This window comes from Calcarisporiella thermophila (genome assembly GCF_041956535.1).
Source record: "Calcarisporiella thermophila strain CBS 279.70 unplaced genomic scaffold VTP21scaffold_21, whole genome shotgun sequence".
In the NCBI taxonomy this organism is placed as follows: Eukaryota; Fungi; Calcarisporiellomycota; class Calcarisporiellomycetes; order Calcarisporiellales; family Calcarisporiellaceae; genus Calcarisporiella; species Calcarisporiella thermophila.
This window is the reverse complement of record NW_027192211.1, coordinates 224,723-251,843: the sequence shown is the minus strand read 5'-3', so window position 1 is coordinate 251,843 and position 27,121 is coordinate 224,723. Positions and strand designations below refer to the sequence as shown.

Here is a 27,121-nt window from a genome sequence, read left to right as displayed (position 1 = left end):
CACCTTCAAGCTATTTCTAATCTTCGGGGAAATACACAAATCATTCAAATACCTCCATTTTAATAGATTGAAAAAGGAAGCGCGTTGAAATCCTTTGTTTGACCTTGAAAATTGTCAAGAAAATATATAATCTATATAAAATATTATCACAATGGAAAGATAAAAAAAAAAAGTCGATAATTGAAGAACGAAAAGGTATTGTCAAAGGAAAAATAAGTAAAGATTCCATTTTTACATAAGAGCTAATTCGCCAATCATCATCTGGAAGCATCCAACTTATCAGGTAAATTTGGTGTACTCACTGCCGTACTTGACAAGGAGGTTGAACCCAAAGGTATACTGTCAGTTTCTTGTGATAATGAGGTGGGCGATAATCGACCATTTCCAGTATTCAGGGAAGCAGGGCTTAATATTTCTCCTCTCAATACTCCTTCTTCTCCGCCCTCTTCCTCATCTCTCGAGGTCATGGGATGATATGCGGCGGAGTGTTTGCGGTGCGAGCGGATCATGTATCCACCAACAAATAGGGAGATCAATACAGCAATACCAATAATGATGCCGAATATACTCGCAAGACTATGATTCCCATTGAAAAATCCGTCCTTATCACTTGCTGGGATATTGGTGGCTACTGGTGACTGGCTATTGTTTTGTGCAGGGCCATTGGCCATTGCAGATGGGGCATAAGAGGGGACAAATGACCAAGTTTTGGTGTTAAGCACATAGATGTTAGGGTCATCCGACTTGCCTTGGTAATCAAGCATCCCTATGGAAACGGAAAAAAAATACTTCGTGCATTAAATTTACTATTTCATATTGAAATCTTTAACTGTCGTCTCACCAAAAAGAACCAACACATTATCCCCATAAGTAATCATCCCATGTCGACTACGTGGAGGGGGAGGGTTTGTAACTTCAATCTGTGACCATGTCCAGTTGTTTGTGTTAAGGATCCAAAAATCACTTAGGAGATTCATTGCGCTATCACTGCCACCATATAGAAGAATATTATTATCTGGTACTATAAAGGAAATACAATATTTTACTATATTATCAGATAAAAAAGTCAAATGATTGTAACTTACACACAGTTGCTGCATGTGTCCATCGAGCGGGAGGAGGATTATCCACGATCTCTTTTAATGTCCATGTTTCGTCTTGTGTGTTAAATACGTATATTTGACTAAGCTCTTCTAGCTCGTCGCCAGAGTGCCCCCCGATTATAACCATATCACCCGAATTTAATAGGTTTGCTAAGATTGGCATACATATGTTAATCCTAGGCTTTTTAAGATGCGGTTTTGAAGTATATGTACCAGTATGACCCCACCGTCGCCGAGGAAATACCTCCGTCTTTTTGTAGTATATCCATTTGTGATCCGAGAAATTGAATCGGAACATATCTAAGTAGATAAACTCACGGTTCAAGGAGGAACCACCGAACATCCATGCGTCGCCCTTTTTGTCATTCACAATCGTTGCTAGCATTCGATCGGGCGGTGAGGATGCTTCCTCTGTGCTCTATTCAAAAGGTATAAGTCTTGCTAATAGAGAACAGCAGCTTGAATACTTACCCATTGTTGATTGTTAATATCAAAGAAATGGATGGAGCTGGGCGAAGAAAATGTTCCCTTTTCAGCATTGTCATGTTGACCACCGTATACAGCGAGGATATTGTTTTGGGGATCTGCAAAAAGTGAGGTAGAGGCTAGAGCTGGGCCATTGCTGATGAACTTCCAAGGAGGGGTTGTAACATCAAACGAGGTAGTGAGATCGAGTTGAAAGAGATTAGAAGACTTCTTCGGTGCCGTATTTGCCTCAACTATATAACCGCCATAGACATAGAGGCTGTAGAGAAAGCAATGAATTGGTTAAAAAAGATATTCATCACTGTATTGTCAATCACTTACTTAGAGCCGATCAATGAATAGCCGAATGAATCAATAGCGCCAGGTGCAGTAGCCTGCGCACAAACGGATGCAATCAGCGATAGTAGCGTTAAATATTGTGCTATATGCATTTATTTTACTGCAAACGGCTCATCAGAAACAGATTCTTTAAAAGAACTTTACTCAAGGGCCGGACAGATCCTTACCTAGAATTTTAAAATTTTATTGGACCTAATTTTTCAAACGCTAAATAAGGCTGTAATATTTCAAAAAGTATATTATGCCTCAGAGTAGAGTCTCTCTCTCCTTTTCTATTGTACATATTGCTATGACTTGATTCTTCAATCTATCTTTCTTTCTCTCATTACATTTTCTTCCCATAATTCATAATTCTTCAAGCACAATTTACAATATTGTTATCCTGGTTTCCAATCTGCCTTGTTCTCATTTTTGTAACATAAAATCATTTTCAATGGTTATCTTGATTGCTATATCTCATTATGTAGAGACATTTCGTTGGAAAATAATTCTCCTTGCTTAATGATACAATGTTCCAAGTGCGATCGTATACAAGGCATCATAAGAAGTGTAGGATAATCCATAGGAGTTTATCTTAAGCCAATTAACTGTTTATTTGTTTTTTCAAAAGCTGTAAGCAATATCATTTACTCAAGTGGTTCTCTAAAAGAGAGCATCAATATCTACTCTTGCACTTGGCCTCAACATCTTCAAACATTCAACATACATCATAAATATATTGGATCAATTTTAATTTGTAATGCGACTAATAAGGCTTGTTCACAGATGATTTCAGAAGAAATCTAAAAATCACTACTCCTGGAAATTTTACAATTACGTTTTGACCTATAAATCAATAAAAATGACTAGCGAAGATCTCTTTGTTGCATTTGATCTCTCAACTCAATCCCTCAAATGTACTGTAGTAAATTCCAACCTCCAAATTATTCTCGAAGAAAGTGTTAATTTTGACAAAGATTTGCCTGAATTCAAGTTAGTTTCATCTTGTTGCATTATGCGTTATATGTACTAAATACCATTATTTTAGTACCAAACATGGTGCTCATCATCGAAATGACAGAACCACGTCCCCTACACTTATGTGGGTTAAAGCTCTAGATATGCTACTGGAGCGGCTGCAGAAAGATGATTTCAAATTCGAGAACGTGAAGAGCATTAGCGGAGCTGCCCAAGTACTCAACTGTGACAGTTTGTTTCATTGTACATTCGAATAATTCATTTCTTTATCTTCTAGCAACACGGGAGCGTTTACTGGAAAGAGGGTGCTTCTACTACGCTCTCTTCTTTGGATTCATCGTCTTTACTCTCAACTCAACTTGCAAATGCTTTTTCTATCGCCGACTCTCCTATTTGGCAGGATACAAGCACGACACAACAATGTCGTGACCTGGAGGCTGCAGTAGGAGGCCCTGAGCGTCTTGCTGATATTACAGGAAGTCGTGCTTTCGAACGTTTTACTGCTTCTCAAATTATGAAGCTGAGTCAACGGGGAGCTCTCAAAGATACAGAGCGCATCTCACTCGTATCTTCATTCTTGGCATCATTGTTTCTGGGCTCTTATGCTCCAATTGAAAGCGGAGACGCTTCGGGAATGAACCTGATGCGATTGGAGACAAGGGAATGGGATCCAAATCTTTTAAGTATCTGTGGAAATGCTAAGGAGCTAGAGCTAAAGTTGGGTATGATCGCAAAAGATGCAACCAAACCAATTGGCATTGTCAGCAAGTACATGCAAAAGAGATACGGTTTCGTTGAAGAGTGCTTGGTGTTTCCTTTTACTGGAGACAATCCTGCCACGGTTCTAGCGATGGGTTTAAAGAGTCGGGATCTTGTCGTGTCGTTAGGTACTTCTGATACTTTGCTTGCGGTCGTCGAGCGGAACAGAACAAATGCGCATCCTGAAGCGCACCTTCTATCACATCCTCTAGATCATAATTTGATCGTAGCGATGGTTTGTTTCAAAAATGGATCACTAGCACGCGAGTATGTGCGAGACAAATATGCACAAAAAAATTGGGATCGATTTAATGATCTTGTGATGTCTACTCCCCCTGGCTGCGGTGATTCGCATGAAAAAAAGACAAGAAATGGATTCTATTATTTCATGCCCGAAATCGTACCTTTTGCGCGTGGAGTTCACCGATTCGAAGACGGGCTAAGAGTGATCGAGTTTACAGATAGAGATTGTAATCCGCGAGCAGTGCTCGAGGCACAATTTCTTTCGATGCGGGTTAGAATACGTCGACTCTTTCAGAACTCGGCGGAGCGAGTTATTGTGGTAGGAGGAGCATCAGCTAATACTGTTATTTTACAAGTCCTGGCTGACGTGCTTCAGCTAAAAGTATACCGTCACCGGGGACAGAATTCTGCTTCTGCTGGAGCAGCACGGCTTGCACGCGATGGATATATTTCTACCAAAATCAAACCTATCGAAGAGACAGACGAGGAACTGATTTTGGCCGCTGAACCAAACACTGCTTTGGCTGAACTCTACCAGGAAATGGAGGCACAATTTGTACTGTTAGAGAGCACTGTTGTCAGTGCATCTGGTTGAAGATATGTGCAATATAATGCTTAAAATAAAATTAACCAATGCTGATTTTGGTTGCGGGGCCAAGCACGCTCGTGATTGTCTTTTTTTGGTGTTGGCAGCGGTGCGTGTAGTCGAAGACCATTTATAACACGACTGCTTGATAATGTATACCTTTTTACGCAATATAATGGTTAATATCTAGATTTATACCAAAATCCAGCATTACACTAAACGGACCAACGTCCCTGAAAGGGAAAAAATGGCGCCGATCATCCCTTCTTTATGGTATGATCTACGCTTTCATTCGTTCCTCAACGAGCTGTCTACCGATCGTGGTCAGAATAAAGACTGAAAATCATCGAGATAAGATTAAGATAGCTCCCACTATAGAGAGTTATATATATCGAAAAAATAGACGAACACTCAATTTGAAAACATATGCGCTACTCATCCTTTATATACGATTCAGAGTTAGAGATATACAATATATATCCATTATGAAGCATTTTGTTTGGGTCATTCTTTTAAGCCTACTTCTTATTATATATCCAGGTATAGAAAAAGGGTGCAAATTCAAGGTTCATTGTTTCCTAAATTGCTTCTCTCCTCTGTAGTTAATGGCAAGCGCGTTCAATACCGAAGATCACTGATTCAGTCGCGGGGCCATGCGATTGCTCTAGAGAAGACTGGATTTCAGCCCTTAGCCCCTGGCGGTCCTCCGCAAGCGGCTGTGTTGACGGCTAATCAGGTCGACTCCTCGGATGCTACAGGAATAAATCCTAATCCCACTTCTTCAACTCCTGATTCTGTAGCCCCTATTCCAGAATCCTCTGGCTCAGAAGATAGGGCAGCAGTAGTTCTTGCAGGCAATTATCCCTCAGGAGAACCACCAGTGAGTATCTCGCTCTCAAGTGGAATGCCGTTTGAGATAAAACCCCCTCTCCAGGCCCCTGATTCAGCATTTTATCCTATCCAAGTGCCTCCTCAAGCGCCCCTACTCCAAGCTCAGAACACTTTTTTGCCTCCACAACAATATAACCCAGTTCAGTCGCAGGTTCAAACACCTCAATCTGCGTCGCAAAATCGACATTTAGCCAACAAAGAATCAAATGTAGATGTGGATGCGACTCGGAATGCAGGTAATACAGGTAGTGTCAGCAATGCTGCATTTTTGGATCCTCCACGGCCTATGTCGGACAATCCAGAAATCATCCCTTCGCCCGTGTTAGCGCAACAGCCGTCAGAAGTAGTGATAGTCTTTTCGCCTCTTACTCAATCGCTTCCAGCTCCAGGAATATCGTCCCAAAACGATAAAACATTAGGGTACCCTCCAGAGATCCAACAGTATATTCCTGGTTCTGAATATCCAGCAGAGGCAACCGTCGCCCCACCTCCCGCTCAGATCTCCGCACCAGTTCCCATAGCTAATCCCATGGCTCCTATTGCTGCGGAGGCGAACAATACTCCGCAGAAATTAGTGAGCCCGTCCCAGTTTCCTACTCCAGTATCTGCGGCTTGGAATCCTAATAACAACAATAATCTGCCCACACAACCTTCTCTTAATCAGTACGCCAGCTCGGCCGTACTGACGAATAATGCATATGCAACAAATCAGGCACGACCGTCACTGACGACGCCATTGAAGGGAACTTTCTCTTCTGTAGCTTCCACAGGAACAGTACCACAGGTCACCATTGGTAAAATGGTCGTACTATTCATCTTGCTGCTGTCGCAGCATATTTAAGGTATTAATACGACATGCCCCAGCTATAAAATGTCTATTTTATTTCATTTTCCAATATAAATTCCTGCAGTTATATAGTACAAATTGCGTTATCTATAATATTATATTTTATTTTTTTATTATTACAACTTTTAAAGAAAATAAATTTTCTTTGTATATAAAAATCGTGTGAAATGACAGAAAAAACCAAGAAAAGAAGTATAGACTTGCCATTTTTTAGTGCCCATCCTATACCAGATCCCACCCTATTCCTCGTCCTCGGATTCAATGATCTCCTTTGATTTACTGAAATAAATAAAGTTAGATCATGTAATAATCGCGCATGATATAGAAGGGTATGCTAACAATTTGCGCTTACGACGTTCCACTGGCATATCCTCTCCAGATTCATTTGCATCCACTCTTTCAGCAGATTGTATCTCGCTTTCAGGGGTCATACTCTTTCTTTTCTTTCGCTGTTTTCGTTCACCTCCCTTTTCCCGCCGCCGCTTACGTCCCTCCTCCTTTTCTTCACCTTCACCATCTTCCTCATCATCCAACTCCATCTTCGCCTCTTCTCGTTGCTTCTCGTATTCTTCGCGCAATTTTTCCATAATTTCTTGTCGAGCACGTTCTGTCGCCTGTCGCTCTTCTTCCTCTCTTTGGCGAATAGCAGCCTATTCAAAGGGTTAGAACAAACAAGATTAACAGCAAAAAATAAACCACAAAGCTTTCACCTCTTCTTCTTCTTTACGCTTTCGCTCCTCTTCAAGCTTTCGGGTCTTTTCTTCTAGATCCCGTTGTTTCTTCTTTTCATATTCTTCTTGTTCTTGAATGCGTCGCTGCACTTGAGTACGGAGAGAATCGCTGAATTTCTCGCGGTAGGTGACTGTTTTACGGTCATAATACACATGCTCTTCTGCTGGAACCTCGCTAAGCGCACGGAACAATCTGAATGAGATAAAAAAAATAAGTATTTTGTAATAAACGAAGTCGCACGCTCAGCTCAAGGCTCACCTCTGCGCTGATTCTATCCTCTCCAAAGCACCTTTCAATGTCTCCAAATCGCGTTGATCAATTGGTTGCTCTGCAATAAGTTGAACGTATTCCTGCTGAAGAAGAGCTACGTCAAATAGGTATGACCGATTTGAGGGTTGGAGCTTAAGTGCTTTCTGCGTCGTAGCAATCGCCTGCACCATCACAGAACGGCTTTTCTCTTGCTTGGCAAGCATGTACTGTGCGCGTGCGAGGAAAATTAGGACAGATGAATTAAGCTCCTTAAACCGCTTTAGCGCCCCTTCATACTAAATAAAGAAAAGAATACGTTTGTCACTGTGTACAAAAATTTTAAAGGGTGGTGTAAATACTGTAATAATAGCGCTCCGATATTGCCCCAGTTGCATGTACACGTGTCCAAGATTTATCCAAGGAGCTGAGCACTGAGCACATTCGCGTACTTGCAAAAAAATGTCTTTTGCCTCTACTAGCTCATCGTTTTCCGCCATTGCAATAGCGATGCCGTTGGCGGCATAAATATTATTTGGATCATGCGCAAGTACTTTAATGAAGTGGTCGACAGCGTATCTGTAAGCAGTTGCTCTCATTTCGCGTTTATCTTCTCCTTTCAACTCACGTGCCCCCATCAAGTGATGATTCCCGAGAGCACACAGCGCATAAATATCATGTCTATTGCATTCTTTGAGGACTTTCTCGAACGTTTTTTTGCTGGGTCGAACCCTCCCAGATTCAGCTTCTAACCACCCAAGCATAAGCCACGCCTCCTCAGCGTTCTTGTCCACACCTAAAGCATCCTTGAACCGCTCCTCTGCCGCCTCCACACGTCCCATTGATTGCTCTATCGCCCCCAGTCGTAAATGAGCGTCAATATACGTGCCATATTGATCCAAAATTCGCTGGTAGAGGGACATTGCCCGGGTTGTGTCCTGACGCTCTTCGGCAAGTCGTGCGAGATTGTAAGTGATTGTAACCCACATTCCTTCAGTTTCTGAAAGCGGAAAATTTTCTTCCTGCTCGCGTCGAAGTTGTTCATAGGATTCGAGTGCTCGCTTGTAATATACCTCAGCAGAATCCAATCTACCCTCCATATGACTCAGAGCACCAATGTTATTAAGCAATTCAGGTGCAACCCAACCTTGATTTTCTTCATATATATTAGCAGCTGCTTGCAGAGCTATTAAAGGCAAACTCAGTTCTATTTACTACTTTAATTCTTTATCCAAAATGGATATACCTTTGACAGACTTTTTTGTATCCGTTTCCTCCTGAGTAAGCCCAAGTTCAACAAGCATAGCAGGATCATCGAGCTGCAATTGGTTCTCATGCACAATGCTCACGACTTTGTTGAAATAGTCATATGCCTTTTGCTTATCACCTTGTACAAAATGAAGGGATCCCAGTACCTATATACATAAAGTTAAAAGATAAGTAAGGAAAATATGCATTTCAGAAGAAATCAGGGATATCACCTTGAGTGTCTCCAAGTTTTTTGGATGCTTTACTAGTACTCTCTCAAAGCACTTTATAGCCTTCTGGTGTTCATCTATGCGATATATATATATATAAATCAATAAAAATAGCTGCAAAAAAATTATAAGATCCCAACAAATTACTTTTCCAAATATGCATCTGACCCATGGCATATTGTGCCTGCATGTGCTCTGGAAACCTCTTCACTGCTTGTTCATAGTGTTTATAAGCTTCATTGTATTGTTCCTAATAAAACAGTCTGTTAAAAACTTTCAAATAATACTACTAGGTTAATTTAACGTACCATCAGATGGTATGTTCTGGCAATCTGATATAGCGTATCCGCTGTCAAGCGGTCATTATTTGAGAGTGATGACAATTCGTGTGCTTTGATAGCCAAACCTAACGCCTATGTGATTATTACGTGAATATTGTAATAGTGCAGAAAAATGAGAAGTAAAATTTGCATACCTCTTGGAATTTTCTTTGAAAGATATAGTAGTTTGCCATGTGATCTAGTACAACGGGGTGGTATTTTCGGGCACGAAAAGCCTCCTCCATATAGGTAGTTGCCTTAGCAACGGACTCTCGGATGTCGTTCTCGTTATCGGTGTTTTGCTTTGAATCATTCCACTCATATATTGCCAAAAGAATTAGTGCAGTGCTATTTCCAGAATCCTAATAATAATAAATCATTAGAGTGATTAATATAAAATTAAATGAACATTGTATTATAAAGTATATTGATATACTCACTAGTTTAACGCATCGTTCAAATGCCTGGCGCGCCAATTCCGGCATTTCCAGTCGATGATAACAGAGCCCAATCCCCAGCCTAACGTCTGGCTTTCCATAGGGTTGTATTTGAAGAGCCCTTTGCAACGTTTCCAATGCTGCTTCATAATCCTTCTTATAGTATTGGATCCTTGCCTAATACGAAATGAAGGTTATAGTATAGAAAACGATTTCATAGGATAAAAATTTCAACCTTTCCGACGAGGGCTGTGTAATCATCTGGATTCAGCTTAAGAGCATTTTGAAAATTAATCAATGCATCGTTGATTTTATTCTCTGCAAGAAAAACAAGCCCTATCATGAAATGTTAATGAAGTGAGTAGAAACCTACAATTAGGCAATATAATCGTTAAGAACCTTTGACAGTGAATATCCGGGAATCTTCCTGATAGAGACGCGATGCCTCGTTCGCATGCTCTTTTGCTTTGTCGAGCCAAAATTTGCGCTCTGCCAGAGTGGTGCGGTATTTTTGAATAGAGAGAGTAGCAAGTATGTTATGAAAACTTGCGCGATGGCGTGTCTGCTCCTGAAGATGGGCTAAAATTAAACAAGATATTAAAGATAGGTCGGCAAGGAATAAAACTGCAAATTCTGCATTAAACATACGAGCTTTGAGCGCGGCTTCCAATAATTGAATTGATTCGTCTGGTCGGTTCTGTCTATTATATTCCGACTGAGAATATATAAATTATTAAGCAACTGATCACTTCGTTGCTTTTGGAGCTTGCGAAAAAGAGTGAAGTTATTTACCGCAAATCGGATCCAATACTTGTACTCGACAGCTTCATCGTTTAAGATCTGCAAAATGAAAGTGGCATTATCAAGTTGCGTAAGCGGAATCTCGATAGTCTGGTCCTGCTCTTTAAGCGGTACTTCAATGACCGCCGGATGCACGACCGTTCCGTTCATGAATTATGAAAGTTCAAAAAGGATCGCGATAAGCAATCAAAACTCACTTACTCTGGATACATTTTTCAAGACAATACGTTTTAATTTTGTGGCGCAGTTATTTCCATCTTTCCGCTTGCGGGTCAAATAATTGTTAAATTTTGTAATTTCGTAATTTCGTAATGGTGTTTTCTTCAAATAACAAAGGAAGTGGAATTTTTAGAGAACTCAGTAGCCATCGAACAATATAAACATTTTCTGCAAGAATACTATAACACTGTGAAGTATATAATAAGAATCTATTTCAGAAGATAGATTTTGGGGCCTTCCGCTGAGTGTAAACAGATGTAGTACTTGTGGCAATTTCCTACCAAGTAAAAAAGTAATGAAGAGTTTGCCGTTAATAATGTGGTCAAAACGCTCATTTTGTTACAAACTGTCGCCATATCGTCACTTTACATGTCAAACTACGCTGTAAATACGGAAATATTAAAGGACGATATTGCGTGGGCGTTAACTATATAATTCAAGAAAATGAGGAGATATTTCATATAAGAACCGCAGTTTTTCTCAATAGCAAGGATTTATGTTATATACAACGATTGCTATATATGCATTGACCGGCTAATGGTAAATAAGGGAGTGTGTTTCTTTGAATAGGTTCGAATCATCCACAAAACCTTTTGACCGTGTAGGTAGACTTATCACATTAGTGCATGAATTTAGTGCAGTTAGCCATTTTCGTAGAGAGCTTCATTGAAAGAGATTAGCGAGTAACGTTTTCTCAATTAAGCATGATTATGATACCACTATTTCAAGTTTGTTTGTCGCATTGAGAAGCTTGGTGATGCATTGGGGTCTTCTCCCTAAAAATGTCACCCATCAAAAGTATAAAAAGAACTATTTTAGAACTATTCTTTTAAGATGCCGTTGTCCTAGTTGGATACTCCCATCCGGATATTTAAGTATGCTCTTGTATAATATAGACCCATTCTTAATAACATCCGTCCAACTTAATGCCGATGTCAATACTTGTGGCTATTTCTTATGTTTTACTTGTGTATTTTAACCCGCAAGTTAACCCTCTAAAATTCCTTTTTCGCTAATTAATTCTGTCCACTCGCTGAGCTTCGTCGGCAGAAATGTGACTGGTATTTTATAATTTGCATTAAAAATAGATAGAGCGCTGGGTATTGCAAGTTATACAGGGCGGGTGAGGAGTTTTCGTGCTATTATTGAGAGGGAAGTGGCCCATTACATGACGGGTAGGGACAATTTTTTACCCAGCTTGTTTTTTTTTCCCCTCTAGTTCAAAGAATTCTTTTCTCTCACTTTTGCATTTCTCATTCATTGAAGCATTCTTTCACTAGCATTCCGTTCTTTCATTCCTTTCACTTCAAACACCTCTCCCTTCCAGAGTATACTTAACTCTTTTCCACTCTTAATTCTCTCAAGCTACACCTCCTTCCCGCGGAGTTCCGCTACTGTTGCTTCCCTTCTTTGACAGAATAGAGAGACAATGATCAATCCTAGTCAATGGACATCTCGGACCTACGTCTTTTATGCTATCTGGATTTTAATACATGGAGGCCTGTTCATTTTTGGCTTCTTCAAGCAAAAGCTAGATAAGGATTTAGCCTTATTGAATTCCATTGGCCCTTCTGTATGGACTTCTCGAGGCGCTGGCCTAGTTCTTGCCTTTGATCTCGCGGTGATTCTACTTCCCGTATGTCGTAATCTCATTCGGCTACTTCGCTCAACACGTCTTAATCGCCTTGTTGATATGGATGAGAACATTTGGTTCCATAAAGTGACAGCTTGGAGCATGCTTTTATTTACTATAGTACATGTAACGGCTCACTATATTAACTTTTATATTGTTGAGCTAAGATTGAAGGCACTCCTTGGTTCTGCGTTGGATATTCATTATAAAACCTGGGCCGGCACCACAGGGCATTTGATGTTACTCATCATGCTGTTGATGTACACCACTGCAGCTCGAGAAATTCGCACTACTTGCTTCGAAGCCTTTTGGTATACTCACCACCTGGCATTCTTCTTTATTTTGCTTGGCATGTTGCACGCAAAAGGTTGTTTCGTGAAAACCGGTACCGGAGAATGTCGTCCATACTTTTCTTGGCCATGGATTCTTGTTTCGTATGTGCTGTATACGTTGGAACGTGTGTGGCGCGAGATTAGAGGCAGGAGGGAAACGTATATTTCGAAAATCATCGCCCATCCCGGTAATGTGATCGAAATCCAGATAAAGAAGCCAAGCATGAAGTACAAAGTTGGTCAATATCTTTTTCTCAATGTCCCGGAAGTGTCAGCCCTGCAATGGCACCCATTCACTATCACTTCTTCTCCTGATGAGGACTATGTCTCTGTGCACATCAGGCAGGTTGGAGACTGGACCCGTAAACTCGCCACTCGTCTCGGATACAGCACAGTATTCAAAGGAGAAGACTCATATATGGCTTATCGAGAGACTGCATTCCCCGAGATACGCATTGATGGCCCATTCGGTGCCCCATCCGAAGATGTGTTCAAGAATGAGATTGCGGTTCTAATCGGCACTGGTATCGGAGTTACACCTTTTGCGTCCGTCTTAAAGCATATTTGGATTCAGCATCAAAAAGGTCGCTCGTTTAAACTTCGCCGCGTAGAGTTTTTCTGGATTTGCCGTGATACCTCAGTAAGCTAATGCAATACATCATTTAACACTCTCTCTATATTAAAATCTATTATTTTAAATTTCTTCAGGATTTTGAATGGTTCCAAAATCTTCTTCGCACCGTGGAAGAGGCCACATTTTATCTCAAGTTCCTGAGGATTCACATTTATCTCACCGGCAAGCTCAATGAAGATGCCGTGTACAATCTTATGATAAATGACGCAGGTGCTGCAATTGATCCACTGACTGAGCTTTCTTCAAAGACATTCTATGGGCGTCCAAACTTTGGCCATATCTTCTCTCAAATGAAGCTGGCTATCGCCTCAGGAAACTATCTACCTGGAATAAATCAGAATGGAAATGTTGAAGTGGGCGTTTTCTATTGCGGTCCAACAGCACTTGCGAAGCAGCTTAAAAGGGAATGCTCAAATGCCAGTCAACCTGGGATCAAGTTTAACCTGTATAAAGAGCATTTTTGAAATATCCGGCATTTTTCATTTTATTTTCTTTCCGCTTGGCTTTCTTTTTTGTTTTATTTGGATATTCTTTTCTTTTTTGTTATTCCACCATTTCACATTATACTTTAAATTATTTATGAAAACTATGACAGAATTCTGCTAGACCAAACCAGCATTTGTTTCGATTCGATATTATTGCATCAAATATATCAAGAAATCTTTGGCAACTCCCCAATTAGTACAAACTCCTTGATTATACAAGCGCTAATAATATCCTATTGTATATATTAAGTATTGTAAGTGCAGTTAGGTTGTATCGTTTGCGCCTGGCTTAACTACCTTGTAGTTACAGTTACCCTATTTAAAGTTGTTAATGCGTTTAGTAGGTTGTCACGTGATTTAACCTAATCGATTCTTCTAAAAATGCTTAATGAAATTCAGTTGAAACGACTCGGCGGTCTATTCATATTATTGATCCAGGGAAGAGAGCCATAAATTTTCATGAAAAATAGTAAAAAGGGATCATTGAATGATACAATTTCTACAGAAGAAGAAGAAGATGTTTATGAGGTGATTACACAAAGGGCTCAATTAAAGCTCACATTTGAATCAATACATTCTTATACTAACTATTCGTGGCGATTAGGTTGAGAGAATCATTGGACGTAGAAAACGGAATGTAAGCAGTTTTGAAAACATTTATATTGGACTATTAAGATCTTTTAAAGAACCGTATTTTTAATCATAATCTTTATTTGAATTTTCCTTCAAAGCATAAATGATATTGAGTATTGAAATTTCTCATTTCTTTCTTTCATCTTATGACATTAGGGGAAAATTCAATATTTAATCAAGTGGAAAAATTACACACATGTATGGGACACTTGGGAACCGATCGAGAACCTCTTTTGCCAGGAGTTACTTGATGAATTTTTAGTGGAATTCAGACGAGAAAATGGACCAGATTGTATGAAATTGACGAAGGAAATTCTATTAAAGAGGTATGTTGACGTGTACCGGAGAGCATCGAGAAAAAAGATAGCGGAAGAAACTGAGGATGAGGTGCGTATGTCCATAGTACTTTCGTAAACTTTATTTACTTATAAAATTTTTTTTTCCGGCATTAGACAGGCGATGAGCAAGAAGAGGAAGAAGTAAAACTAGGAGAAAAAGCGGAGGACGGAGAGGTGGGAAATAAAGAAGAACAGAATACGGAGGGGGTACTGGAGGAGATAGTAGCGGAAAGAGGGAGAAGTGAGATGGAAGAATTGGAAGAAGATAAAGAAGATGAGGAAGAGATAGTGGAGGAGATAGTGGAGGAAAGTGGGAGGAGAAAAATGAGAGCGGAGGAAGTAAAGGAAGACGAAGAAAATATGGAGGAAATAGTGGAGGAGATAGTGGAGGAGCAAGGGATGAGAAAAAGGAAAGTAAGAGATGTTGATGAAGATGAAGAAGAGGTAGTGGTAATAGAAGAGATAGTAGAGGAAAAAGGGATGAGGAGTGATAAAGTAGACAAAATGTCGATTATTAAAGAGAGTTATAAGATACCACAAACTAAGGTAGGGACCAATGTTTTTACCAATTATTTGCCCATTTATTTTTTAACCTTAGCTTTCTTCGAGAGCTTGTAATGCTTAACTCCTCTTATTAGCGCGCTTCAAATATTTAATATTTTATAAATAACTTTATTGTAATTTGTTTAACGTAGAAACAATCAGCATCCACGTTTAGAAACGGGAGATATAAGAGCGAGGGCAATAGGGTATGTGAATTCAAGCAGCATATTGGCCTACAAAAACACCAAGTTCTAACAAAGATGTATACTTGGATAATTTCTTATAGAAAGCTTTTTCAACAGATGCTAGTCCACAAGCGTTAGCAAAGCCATTGATTTATGGGATATCGCGTAATTTGTTACCAAACATGGAGAAACTTGAGCGACAGATCATAATGAGCGGCGAGCCACCGATTAAAGTAGTTAACGAGGTTGACAATGAAGACCTGCCCGAGTTCGAATATACACGCACTCTACGCTACGGCAAAGGAGTACCACGCCCGGATCCTGGATTTCTAGAAGGCTGCGATTGTAAACCACACTGCATAATAGGAAGACCATGTTCATGTCGCAGAATGAATCATGACCGGATACCATACGACGAAAATGGCCGTGTGATAATAAATCCAGGATACGCTATTTACGAATGTAATGTGAATTGTAGTTGTGGGCCGAAATGTCCGTATAGAGTAGTCCAGCATGGAATTCGACACCCGATGGAGATTTTTAAGACACCCAACATTGGATGGGGTGTTCGCACCACTAGAGCATTGAAAATGGGCGAGTTTATAGCCGAGTATATTGGCGAAGTGGTCACGGATGAAGAGGGCGAAAAACGTGGGCGACTCTATGATGCAACGGGGCAAACTTATCTTTTTGATCTCGACTTTTTCCAAGGTGAAAGATATGTAAATGGTCAGGAAGTGTTGCCAGAATTCACAATCGATGCATATCGGTGTGGGAATGTGTCCCACTTTTTTAATCACTCCTGCGATCCCAATCTAGCTATTTACACTGTGTTAATTGATTCACGCCATTTTGGGCTCCATCGCATTGCTTTTTTCACTAGACGTCCAGTCCGTGAATATGAAGAGCTAACGTTCGATTACCGAGGTAACAAACATCCAATGAAGCCAGCCGTGCGGCGCCATCAGATTACGGCACCAATTAAATGTATGTGCGGCAGTGCCAACTGTAGCAAAATTCTCCATTCTTATTAATAATACTCTAATCTGCTTAAGCTTTCTTTTTTAAGTTTTTTAATTAACACATATTGTTTGCTTTCTTTTATTCGAACTTGGACTTTTTTCCCGATGTTTTGTCTTGTTTAGATTGTACATATTTTTTGTTATTAATGTTTTTATTAATTTTACGCTCTTGCATAAAACTTCTTATAGAGATATGTATTACACGAGCACAATAAGTTTCTAGAAAAGAAGTATCATGGATAAGATGTAATGTTTTTCATTTCGAAGTTAGGACACAAAAAAATATAATTCATTTTTGATTTGTGAATCAGACACTAGTACTAAACTTCAAAGTTACTCCTCTTTGGTCTTGTCCAATTCTTCGTGCTGCTCGTTACGATGCATCAGTCCTTTCACCTTTTCGGATATTGCGTTTGTTTTCTCAGTAGCAGTCGTCGATATTTTTCCCGCACTCTCCTGGGCCGCTCCTGCCAACTGCTCTGCTTTCTGAGCCGTTATCGTTGAGAGTTGGCCGACGCGCTCGCGACCAATTTCAGTTAGATGGCTAGCTTTTTCAACGGCTAGATGGGACAATTGGCTGGTCTTCTCCTGGGTTACTGCCGATGCCCGTCTATATTGCTCTTGCATAATGGATTGCCCACGTGCCAGATTCTGATCAACGAGTTCCTTATTATCAAAATAGAGTCGCGGCAGTGTGAGCCCAATCGTGATAAAAGCAACAAGGAGATAATACGTGGGCATAATGAGAGAAAGTCGCCACAATACATAGAGAGTTATAGCCCACTATGTTGTCAACGTATTCTTGAGCATATTGACCAATGATGAAGCTTTTATGTAACTGGATTTACCTTGATACTCCGTTTATTGTTTTCGACCAGCATGATAGACAAGCTCTCCTGTAGAAGGACGTTGACAACATCCACACAGAGAGAAACAAACCTACCAACCCGGGAGTGATCAAGTGCAACATCACGCTTTGTCTCATCGCTATAACGTCCAAATCAATGAATATTCGCCTCATTTCTCATATAAAAAATGCCAACTTACTATGGGCTTTTTTCCCAAATTCTTCGATATATATTCACATATATAAGATTAAGAGCAGTGAAGCAAAACCCTAAAAGGCATATGAGAGCAAGCGGCGAATACCGCTGCGCAAGAAATAGAAGCCCTAGTGATCCCACGAGAGCACTTGCCGACTCAACCTTGTTTTCCCACATAACCAGTTTGCGAACTATTCAACGCAAACCAAAAAGTTGCGTTAGATAAACTGATTGCGAGAAGCAAGTGTATTCACAATATACCTCTCCTTCGAGCGAGGGCATAACCATTATCAGAAGACCCGTAATAGAGGTTCATCACTTCAGCCTCGTCACTTGGAGGGAGTGGTGTCCTTTTCGCGAGGCTTTCAGTCTCCTTGATATCGGGGTGTTTATTGCCAATATTTTGGTGCTGCATTTTTTTTTTTGTCTTTATGAATTTGATAGAAAGAAGAAGAAGGAGGAGGAAGAAATAAGTGGGGGACTTTATTTAAAAATCGAGGAGTATGAAGTGGCAGGCAAAAAGTGAAAAAAGGGAACGACTTTGACGCCGAGCAGTCACAAATTGCCACCGCAGAAATTAGCAGGAAAATGGATGATTGAAGGTTGCTGCGCAAATAAATGTATGCATTATATAATCGATTTCAGAAGAATGAAATATCAAAGAATTGCCAAGACCATGTTAAGTGTACAATGAGAAGAGAAATGAAATATTATACTTGCTTGTGTAAAAGAGGAAAGATTTTATAGGCAAATTGAAGAAGCTATCAGTTCCTGTACCAGGGAAAGAGGGGGTCACAGAGATAAAATTATTAAGATTCAAAATCCCTTAAGAGATAATAATATCTCTATATGCCTACTATAAGATAAGCAACCAGGGGAGGCTGCGATATCTCTGACACAATTTCTTAAAAACCAGATGTTTGGTTGAATTTGCAAAAATTACCGCTGTGAAGCCAAATTATATTGAGATATTTTGCTCGCGTCTTCGGAAGCTCTGCCGCTCTAATCAATTGACAATCTCCCTTCCTCACAGCCATTTATTGACCCCCTTGCGTTCTGCCTCTTAGTTTATTCTTGCATCCTCCCCTTCCTACCCTTCTCTCGTCATTTGAATGAGAAATTCTATCTCATAGTGGTTGACCATGTCGGCCACATCCTCTCCCCCACAGTTGATTTCCCACCAGCAGGAGCAAAAGTCTAGAAGAAGAAAATGTGTGAGAGCGTGCATAAACTGCCAAAAAGCGCATCTGACCTGTGATGATTGTAATAGGATATATACATTTCCTTTCGCTTTGTAAGACTGTAAGACATATACAAACTTATTTATCATACTTAGCGAGACCCTGTCAACGTTGTGTCAGGCGCGAGCTAGCAAGTACATGTACAGATGGGCTTAGAAAAAAGGCTAAATATTTACAGGGCACTGACGAAGTGCAAGGTTTGCTATATTGTTTGCATCCAACTTTCCAGCATCTCCCTCATTACTTCAGTGTCTTCATTAGACTCAAATACCTCCAGTACATTACCCGTCAACTCACTCAGTATACCCCCTGAATTCGCTCTGCCTTTGCAAATCCTTAATGAGAAGCCAACGCACACACATCCTCTGATAACTAGTAAGACTCAGACATGTCCCATACATGACATGTACATAGCTAATTTAATGCATAGATTTGAATCTCGACCCTACAAGTCTTCTCGGGATTCCCGCAACCGCTGAAGGATTTGGTTCACAAGCTGTTAATTTAGAGTATTCGATTCTCAGCTCCATGCTCACATCTCCCGATGCACGTACCATTGCCGGTGCAATTGCTAGTGTGCTTAGCGGGAGACAGTCGTGGGCTCCTGCGTCTAATACATCTGTCTCAGGCGCCACATCTACTGCAGAGGGTTCTGTTGCTGCTTCCGTCGCCCCCGTTGCATTTTCACAGAGGCGTGACTCGAAGCGCAAACTGCAGGACCCCGAGAGTGTTTATAATGGGGTGAAAACTCCTCACAACTATGTGGAGGGATATCATTATCTCATCAAATACGTCGAAGAGAAGTACGTAATAGTTTATAGATATATATACGACGCAAAGAAATAAGTTCATGAGTATTCATTCAATCGCGTTTAATCTCTATTTTTCGGCTCTGCAGGATGGATAAGGAGAGTTTGATGCGAATCACTCGCGCCATTTCAGCGTTTAGACCCTCGTTCATCACGCTGATTATGAATCTGACAGGGGAGGATCTGATATTCATGGAAAAAATGTTCCAGCGCATGCTACTTGAATTTGAGAAGCTATTGAGTTTCTCTGGTACTCCTACTGTCGTCTGGCGCCGCACAGGTCAAATTACGCTTGTTGGAAAGGAGTTTTGTCTGTTGACTCAGTGGACAAAAGAGCAGCTGCTTGGGAAAAAGTACATTTACGAGGTAAAGAAAAAGATGAAAAAAATGCACAATCAGAGCTCTCCAAGACGTTGATTGCCCCCCTCCTCTTTTCCAGCTAATGGATCATCAATCGGCTGTCGAATATTGGGAAAAATTTGCCCTTCATGCATTCGATGCGGAGAGCTCAATCATGACCACATGTGTACTGCTATCCCCAGCCGGAAGACGCGTGCCCTGTGGGTTTTGCTTCACCATCAAGAGGGATATATTTAATATTCCCCTCACTATTGTTGGAAATGTAAATCATCATCTTCCGGAAATGCTATTTATTATGCTAACGAACATTTCTATGGTTTTAGTTTTTACCCATATTGATATGATTCATAATTACGTTGGCGTTTACTTTGTGATGCTATTTGAGATATGGGCTTCCGTTAAGGGGCGATATCATCCTTATTTGCGTATGCTAGTGAATTAAAATGCTCGGAGGAATGCTTATATCGTTCCTCTGTGTTTCATGAAACTTGCATTTTGAGCATTTTATGCTCAAAAATTTTACCTTCGAAAGAATAATATTATTATTCTTTCCATCCTATTTCTCGACGGTTTCACAAGGATCGATATATAGAATTTGGATTTCATTTTGGATAAAAGTATTTAATTGCCCAAAATTCGCCCGGGAAAACTATCCCACCATGACTACTAATTTTACACCACGAGATCATACTACTCCTGTTACGTGCCAGCCAACAGCACATGCTCTTGCACCCACTTATGCAACAGAAGAAGATGTGAATAGAATACCTCATGGGATTTACGGGAGATTTATGAATGGGTGATTCCCTAATATTAAACACCAATTCGATTTTAGTACACACCTGATAGTTGATTTCATTCCTTCGATAGACTTGGGGCTATATTGGGGACGCTTGGAGCAATTCCGTTGTGCGCCTGTTTTCCGAACTACTATCGCGAGATCCCTCAAGGCTACGTGGGACTTATAACGCGTTTTGGGCGCTATTATAAAATAGTCGATCCTGGTTTATGCAAGGTCAATCCATTGACGGAGGAGCTTAGCATAGTGGATATTAAGGTAGTATTTATTATTATTATTATTCAATAGCCTTCTCTAACGTTCGAAATAAAATAGATCCAGCTAGGAGACATTCCCAGTCAATCTGTCATGACTAAAGATAACGTCAGCATCCAGATCGACAGTGTCCTCTACTGGCACGTTGTTGATCCATTTGTCGCCACATTTTGTGTTTCTAATATCCACAAAGCACTTGTCGAGCGCACTCAGACTACTCTCCGACACATTGTTGGGTCACGCGTACTGCAAGATCTCGTGGAGAATCGCGAGCAAATTGCCTTTGAAATTGGCGAGGTCATTGACAACGCAGCAAAACAATGGTAGGAGAGAATGGCATATTGCCGTTATTCTTTAGTGACTCTTAGTAATAATCTCGATTGCTATCTGTAGGGGTGCGCGGGTTGAATCTATCCTTGTTAAGGATATCCAGTTCAGTCCTGATCTCCAAGAAAGCCTGTCTTCGGCAGCAAAGCAGAAGAGGTATAGCATAAATAGACTCAGAATCCATTTTTTGCTCTCAATATATGTCCTATCTTATAACTCAATTTTACAACCTATGCTGTGATGTAGGATTGGTGAGAGTAAAGTGATTGCAGCACAGGCAGAAGTGGAGGCAGCAAAACTGTAAAGGATACCTATTTCATCTTGTTCTAAACTTTCGAATAATTTAGACTCGCTTATTTAATAGGATGCGCAAAGCAAGCGATATTCTAAGTACCCCGGCGGCGATGCAAATAAGATCGCTTGAAACAGTGTCAGCAATGGCTCGGAATGCGGGAACTAAAGTAATCTTTATGCCTGTAGCAAATGGAAGATCGGGCGTGGATACGGCCTCTTATAATGCGACGGTGACAGAACAAATGGCAGAGCATTAGCTGATTTAATCATATATGTTTTGTCTAGGAGGTTTGCTTAAGTACTAAAATTCAGCACGATAAATCCAGTATATCTTTGTAGCTATATATATATATATGTATATGTTATTTTTTTTTTTTTTTGTTCATAATATCCTCATTTTGTTTTAAATGCCTTTGTTCCTATTTCACTAATTAAATTCAATGCTCGTAGTAATCTGTAATGGAATATTCAATTGCTGCGCCTCTTTGCCCACTATAGTAACATAGCAAATATTAGAAAAATCAAGATAATCAGAGCAAAAAGCCTTTCTAATGTTCATCTAAAATTTGTATATATATACCGGATCATTCCTTCTTGCTTCGCCATTAACGTAAGCCGAGTTAAAAATGTCAGAAGAAGGAGAAGCAGAAATTGAGATAGAAGAATCCGGAGATGAATCTGCTACCATCCCATTACCTGTAATTTATTCGCCTAGTAATGACAATGATAAATCTTCCTCGAAAACAGAGGCCGAGCATTTTGTTATCCCGGACTGGGTATCAGATCAACAGCAAAAGCTCAATATGGATGCTGACATGGATGCACAATCGCGTGCCCTCATTGAGCAAATGTTAGCGGAGGAAGAATACTATTTTGGAGAGAGGCCCACTATCGGTGAGTGGATTATTTTCTTCTCGGATTTCCCACACTGTGTATTGATGTTGATGCACTCGTGGCTTACTTAGTTACTGGTGAATCGGCCAAAATCGTACAGGACAAACAGAGGAAGAAAGACAAGCTCGAGAAGAAGTCTGGGAAAAAGATCGTTACTGGCGAGGATGGAAAAAAGTTATCGTCTGTGGATTTGCCTAGTCATAACATGCGATGGACCACAGAAGAGGACACTCGATTGTTTGAAGCCTTGGTAATGAGAAATGTTCTTAGAGATATCATGTTTAAATTTGGATTTATTTATTTTTTTTTTCACTGTACTAACAGGAGAAATTTGGCTACGGAAATTGGAAGCCGATTGCGCAAATGGTTGGAACGCGAAACCCACTACAGTGCAAGAACCATGCGAGACATTTGAAGGCAACTATTTGAACTCTGTCTTTTTTATACAATATGCTATAGCCTTTTATTACATTAGACAGTTGATCCTGCCGTAGCATCAAAATCGCCTCTCAATATTTCAACACAAGAACCCCGCGGTACTAAGCGCAGGCGCCTCAGCAGGGCCTCTTCGGAAAACCTACCATCTAGTGCCCAACACGTTCAGGCGAAAGTGCAGAATGGATCATCCCCAGAAAGAGATCAACCACCGAAGCAATCGCTATCTGAAAATACAGTTTCTGAACAGGGAGATCCGAAAGGGACCCAGGAAGATTCGAGTGTGATTTTGCCTATTTTGAAACAGGACGAGGTGAAAGAGGAGGAAGACGAAGAGGAGGAAGTTGACATCGAGATGGAGAGTGATGATGGAACTCCCGCACAAATTCCTATACCTGCCGAGGAAACTGTGGCATTTTTGACCGGAAAGCATGAAGAGAATACCACGACTCAAGGCCTCTCGGAGGGATCCAGAGCTAATCAAGAAGTTGTGGTAGGCAATACTAGAGAGAGCAATTCGCCCCAGATGGAGATTAAGCAAGAGTCGACTAAGATTGAAAATGCTTATGATGATAACGTCGATGGAGGTGAGGAGCCTCCCACGGCTATATCAAACACAATAACAGTGCCTAACATTAAACGCGAGGAATCTCCAGTTGCTGATAGTCCAAAAAAGGACGCGGTTCAGCCAGCAAAGTCTCCAGATATAATGGCAGAAACAAAATCCCATCTGGTGACTAGGGAGAAGAGCATAAAGGAATTGTACCCAGATGATGGCGGTGATGATATCTTCACTACAACATTTAAAGAGGAGATGAGCGAATTTATGGATATGGTTCGTATACTTCAAAGTTGGTGTGAGTATATGACTGTGTTTTCTCATTAAGATTGATGTATTTTCAGAAAATCGACTTGTCCACCGTTAGTCCTGAAGAACGCAGAGCAAACCCGGAATGGTTCTGCAATCGGCCCCCAAAGACGCCGGAGCGCTATGTAAAGATTCGTAATTACATCCTGCAAATGTGGGCGAAATCCCGCCCAAGATACTTGACCAAAACCAAGATTCGGCCCGGACTTCGCGATTGCGGCGATGTGAATGCCATTGGACGCGTCCACACGTATCTCGAGCGTATTGGCGCTATCAATGTTGGATGCACGGTACCCGCTCCTCGACCACCGCGGCGACGTCCTGCTTCTGCTGTTTCCAAGGCATTCTATGAGGAGATTGATAGTGGCGAAGGTGAGGATGACCCAGAGGCGAGATGGTCAACTGTCATGGAAGGTCCGAGAAAGAGGCGAGTTCGCAACGAATACGGCGAATGGGTCGACCCGAAGGAGCTTGAGGGGCGTGTGATAACGCATAACGCGGAAGAACGCGATCTAGCGGATGAGGAGCTGGAAGAGATGTATGAGCAAGAACGGTTGGCAGCCCAGAATGCAAAGTATTTTGCAAATGGAGAGATCAAAGGTAAAATTCTATTCATCTTTTTTTTTTTTCCCGCCTTGATCAACACGACGCTAATCATGTTGGATTCCAGTTAATACCAAGATTCCTCGGCACAAGCGTGCACAATACTATTTGAAACGCAAAGCCGAATCCAATCACTATCACCCCGAGGGTTATGATCCTTTCCGTCTCGTACCACTTCGCACCTATTCCCCCACCCAAAACCCTGCCCCTTTCCACGTCACCATCCATAGCGAGTCACTTGCTCTGATGGATTTCCATGCTCATCTCGCCACTACCGAGATAATCGGGCTTCTAGGAGGGATATACGATCCAGATGTTAGACAGCTTACTGTCACCGCAGCATTTCCTTGTCGAAGCATGAGCACCGGTATCCAGTGCGAGATGGATCCGGCCTCCGAAATGCACGCACGCGAGGTGTTCGCCGCTAGAGGCATCAGAGTGGTTGGTTGGTATCATTCTCATCCAACTTTTGTGCCAGATCCGAGCGTGCGAGATATAGAGACCCAATCTACCTATCAGGTTTATTTTCTCTTTCTCTCTCTTTGTGGATTGGTTAGTGCTAAAGATTTCTTTACTTGTGGCCAACAGGAACTCTTCCGTCGTCCTGAGGATGCCATTGAGCCCTTTATTGGCGTCATTATAAGCCCGTACGATGTTAATCATCCATCCAGCGTATCACGAGTGCAGTATTTGAGTATCAGCCACGAGCTGGATGAAGAGGGCCATATTCGTAAATATGATGAAGGAAGCAAGCGCGCTAAGCACCCATCTCTTTTAACATCCATTACCTTATCGTTTAATAGGGTTACCATATGCATGCGAGAAGAAGATTGAACGCATGGATCGAATTGAAGCTGACCTATTCAAACAAATTTTGGACTTGGTGAAAGAATATCGTAGTTATGAGCAGTAAGTCAATTGCATCATCACCACTATATTTTCAGGGGAATTTACTTGTGATGTATAGTCGCGTTGATTTTAATATTCCTTACCGGCGTGGCGAATCGGAAACTCGCCTCGACAAGATGCTTCATTCGCTTGGTCATCACCTGTATGCGCCCGAGGACGAAACGCGTTTGTTTATAGATCGGGTACGGGAGCTCGTACATCGAGCTTTTAACGTAGTAATTGAAGAGCCCAATCCCACGTTTAGCGAAGATAAGGTGACGAGTGAAAATGATCATAAAGAGGACATCCTTCGGCCTGGAGAAGGTGAGGGAATGAGCGGGGAGGACATAAAGAGGGAATGAAATGAATATAGGCTGTTTTTTTTTCCTTACACTTTCATAAATTAATTTGCTTAATTATTATGTAAAATAGTATTTTTCTTTATTTTCATATTATATTGCCTTCATTATTATACCTCTATTTCTCTGCTTTGCCCTGTAAAAAAGCTAATCTATATTCACAATGCCTTGCCGTTGTTTTCTCCCTTCACCGCTAAGAGATCTGGAGAGATTTACTAATCTATCTGCACCATAAGCTTTCAACTGATAAATCCCGGTGAATACAAAGAAGATTATTATAGAAGCGACTCGTTAGTCATCTTCCATACACAAGTCAATAGCTAAGATGGGTGATGGCCATCATATTTGCTTGGTATGACAACTCCTCTCCTTTCTGCTTCGCCTTGGATTTACCGAGAATTAATATTCTCTTATTCCATATTAAGCCGCTCTCCAATTTCGATATCAATTTGCTCTAGTCTGAGTCGTTTTACCAACGCCTCAACGTGTACACGGAAATTACTCTCGACTGTAAGATATTAGGACGAAGCTCCTAAACCATCATGCTCCGCACCCTATTGTCAAATCGTATACTTCTGAGATCACATCGGGTCATTTTAGCAAACAATGCTCTTGGCCCGCACTCCCGATCTCTTCTTCAGCCTTCTATACGACATTTTCAAGTTTCTCGGCAATTAGTCCCAGCAAGATTAGATTTACAATCAAGAAACAAGATCGAGCTAGTGCGCCGGCCTCTGCCCAGCAATCTTGTTACAGTTCGTTTTTACAATAGTGATGTCAAACAAATAGTAAAATGTATAATCGGATTTGTGATGCGTATGATTATACACCCTAATTTATCCTACCATTCTTGACCCTACATAGCGGCTATCAAGCGTAATCTTCCTGTGACCCTGGCCATTGTTAGTGGTGCTTTGATTTTATTTCTACACCACCCTGTGTTCTTTCTTTTTTTGGGTGGCAGCTTTACCTACGGTTTCTACCGTTTCTTTCGTTCCCTACCCTCGCCATTTTCTACCATGGCCACCCGCGGGCAGGGTCCTTACCCAACGACCACAAGTGTCTTTGATTCGCTCTTCGGTAGAGACGTAGACAGCGGGAAAGTGGAGGAGATATGTGCAAAATCTGCTGCGCTCGTGCGGGACGCTCTCAGAGCGGGCGAACGTGGAGTTTGTGGCGTAGTTGGGTATGATGTCTCACCCGATACTTTGGAGAAGGAGGACGGAAGCGAGGTGGCGGTAGCATCAAGTACGGCGACCATGATGGGCACGATGGGTGCGTATTCGACGCACGAAATTCGGGTGGAATATATACTGGGCCCGGTGATAGTAGCTGCCCGTGGTCGTGTGCAGGGGGAAGACGTACAACTGCTGGAGGTCAAAGTGAGGGACGGTAATAGGACTGCGAGCGTGCCACTAAAACCTACCCGTGGGAGCGAGAATTGGCGAGGAGGATCAAAGGAGGGCGACGGACGGGTGATTGAGGGAGAGTTTAGGGACATCAATTAAGAGCTGAGAGAGCTGAGGCATGCCAGTCCGATCATACACACAAGCGTGCACCGAAGCTGGGCAGCGGTATGGTGAAACCACTACGCTTTAGAGATTTCATTACGCCTATACATACAAAAGCTTTGTATTGAAACTGTATACACGAGAGTAAAGGAAGAGGAGGAAAAAAAAAGAAGAGGCCAAAGAAAA

The 27,121-nt window shown here is 41.2% G+C and overlaps 11 protein-coding genes across 11 annotated transcripts; 8 read left to right on the top strand and 3 right to left on the bottom strand.

Annotated features, from left to right (window-relative positions):
* Positions 1 to 257: 257 nt before the first annotated feature.
* On the bottom strand, positions 258 to 2,020 carry VTP21DRAFT_5167 (uncharacterized protein; the record flags this gene model as incomplete). The annotated part of the gene is made up of 6 exons (XM_069395659.1): positions 258 to 766; positions 842 to 1,021; positions 1,086 to 1,253; positions 1,317 to 1,521; positions 1,575 to 1,848; positions 1,911 to 2,020. 6 exons carry the CDS (start codon positions 2,018 to 2,020, stop codon positions 258 to 260), a joined length of 1,446 nt encoding a protein of 481 aa, XP_069248242.1.
* A 749-nt stretch (positions 2,021 to 2,769) lies between these two features.
* VTP21DRAFT_5166 (uncharacterized protein) lies at positions 2,770 to 4,482 on the top strand (the record flags this gene model as incomplete). Its single annotated transcript, XM_069395658.1, has 3 exons — positions 2,770 to 2,900; positions 2,956 to 3,100; positions 3,163 to 4,482. The coding sequence occupies 3 exons, from the start codon at positions 2,770 to 2,772 to the stop codon at positions 4,480 to 4,482; spliced, it is 1,596 nt and encodes a 531-aa protein (XP_069248241.1).
* A 476-nt stretch (positions 4,483 to 4,958) lies between these two features.
* Positions 4,959 to 6,205, top strand: VTP21DRAFT_5165 (uncharacterized protein; the record flags this gene model as incomplete). Its single annotated transcript, XM_069395657.1, has 2 exons — positions 4,959 to 5,013; positions 5,076 to 6,205. 2 exons carry the CDS (start codon positions 4,959 to 4,961, stop codon positions 6,203 to 6,205), a joined length of 1,185 nt encoding a protein of 394 aa, XP_069248240.1.
* Positions 6,206 to 6,450: 245 nt separating this feature from the next.
* On the bottom strand, positions 6,451 to 10,375 carry VTP21DRAFT_5164 (uncharacterized protein; the record flags this gene model as incomplete). Its single annotated transcript, XM_069395656.1, has 15 exons — positions 6,451 to 6,490; positions 6,551 to 6,861; positions 6,922 to 7,135; positions 7,202 to 7,488; positions 7,552 to 8,375; positions 8,436 to 8,604; positions 8,671 to 8,744; positions 8,815 to 8,917; positions 8,976 to 9,080; positions 9,143 to 9,349; positions 9,428 to 9,601; positions 9,660 to 9,760; positions 9,824 to 10,003; positions 10,073 to 10,139; positions 10,217 to 10,375. 15 exons carry the CDS (start codon positions 10,373 to 10,375, stop codon positions 6,451 to 6,453), a joined length of 3,015 nt encoding a protein of 1,004 aa, XP_069248239.1.
* A 1,498-nt stretch (positions 10,376 to 11,873) lies between these two features.
* VTP21DRAFT_5163 (uncharacterized protein) lies at positions 11,874 to 13,507 on the top strand (the record flags this gene model as incomplete). The annotated part of the gene is made up of 2 exons (XM_069395655.1): positions 11,874 to 13,049; positions 13,118 to 13,507. The coding sequence occupies 2 exons, from the start codon at positions 11,874 to 11,876 to the stop codon at positions 13,505 to 13,507; spliced, it is 1,566 nt and encodes a 521-aa protein (XP_069248238.1).
* Positions 13,508 to 13,987: 480 nt separating this feature from the next.
* On the top strand, positions 13,988 to 16,308 carry VTP21DRAFT_5162 (uncharacterized protein; the record flags this gene model as incomplete). The annotated part of the gene is made up of 7 exons (XM_069395654.1): positions 13,988 to 14,056; positions 14,133 to 14,165; positions 14,318 to 14,548; positions 14,614 to 15,045; positions 15,195 to 15,248; positions 15,329 to 16,214; positions 16,283 to 16,308. 7 exons carry the CDS (start codon positions 13,988 to 13,990, stop codon positions 16,306 to 16,308), a joined length of 1,731 nt encoding a protein of 576 aa, XP_069248237.1.
* A 274-nt stretch (positions 16,309 to 16,582) lies between these two features.
* Positions 16,583 to 17,707, bottom strand: VTP21DRAFT_5161 (uncharacterized protein; the record flags this gene model as incomplete). The annotated part of the gene is made up of 4 exons (XM_069395653.1): positions 16,583 to 17,032; positions 17,098 to 17,236; positions 17,297 to 17,483; positions 17,554 to 17,707. 4 exons carry the CDS (start codon positions 17,705 to 17,707, stop codon positions 16,583 to 16,585), a joined length of 930 nt encoding a protein of 309 aa, XP_069248236.1.
* Positions 17,708 to 18,434: 727 nt separating this feature from the next.
* VTP21DRAFT_5160 (uncharacterized protein) lies at positions 18,435 to 20,046 on the top strand (the record flags this gene model as incomplete). Its single annotated transcript, XM_069395652.1, has 7 exons — positions 18,435 to 18,555; positions 18,629 to 18,730; positions 18,795 to 18,908; positions 18,964 to 19,336; positions 19,432 to 19,708; positions 19,782 to 19,964; positions 20,026 to 20,046. 7 exons carry the CDS (start codon positions 18,435 to 18,437, stop codon positions 20,044 to 20,046), a joined length of 1,191 nt encoding a protein of 396 aa, XP_069248235.1.
* Positions 20,047 to 20,361: 315 nt separating this feature from the next.
* VTP21DRAFT_5159 (uncharacterized protein) lies at positions 20,362 to 21,634 on the top strand (the record flags this gene model as incomplete). Its single annotated transcript, XM_069395650.1, has 6 exons — positions 20,362 to 20,501; positions 20,573 to 20,759; positions 20,817 to 21,079; positions 21,150 to 21,239; positions 21,330 to 21,383; positions 21,448 to 21,634. The coding sequence occupies 6 exons, from the start codon at positions 20,362 to 20,364 to the stop codon at positions 21,632 to 21,634; spliced, it is 921 nt and encodes a 306-aa protein (XP_069248234.1).
* A 369-nt stretch (positions 21,635 to 22,003) lies between these two features.
* On the top strand, positions 22,004 to 25,427 carry VTP21DRAFT_5158 (uncharacterized protein; the record flags this gene model as incomplete). The annotated part of the gene is made up of 9 exons (XM_069395649.1): positions 22,004 to 22,271; positions 22,343 to 22,521; positions 22,596 to 22,688; positions 22,747 to 23,541; positions 23,610 to 24,174; positions 24,245 to 24,696; positions 24,766 to 24,907; positions 24,981 to 25,086; positions 25,145 to 25,427. 9 exons carry the CDS (start codon positions 22,004 to 22,006, stop codon positions 25,425 to 25,427), a joined length of 2,883 nt encoding a protein of 960 aa, XP_069248233.1.
* Positions 25,428 to 25,966: 539 nt separating this feature from the next.
* VTP21DRAFT_5157 (uncharacterized protein) lies at positions 25,967 to 26,932 on the top strand (the record flags this gene model as incomplete). The annotated part of the gene is made up of 2 exons (XM_069395648.1): positions 25,967 to 26,219; positions 26,289 to 26,932. The coding sequence occupies 2 exons, from the start codon at positions 25,967 to 25,969 to the stop codon at positions 26,930 to 26,932; spliced, it is 897 nt and encodes a 298-aa protein (XP_069248232.1).
* Positions 26,933 to 27,121: the final 189 nt, after the last annotated feature.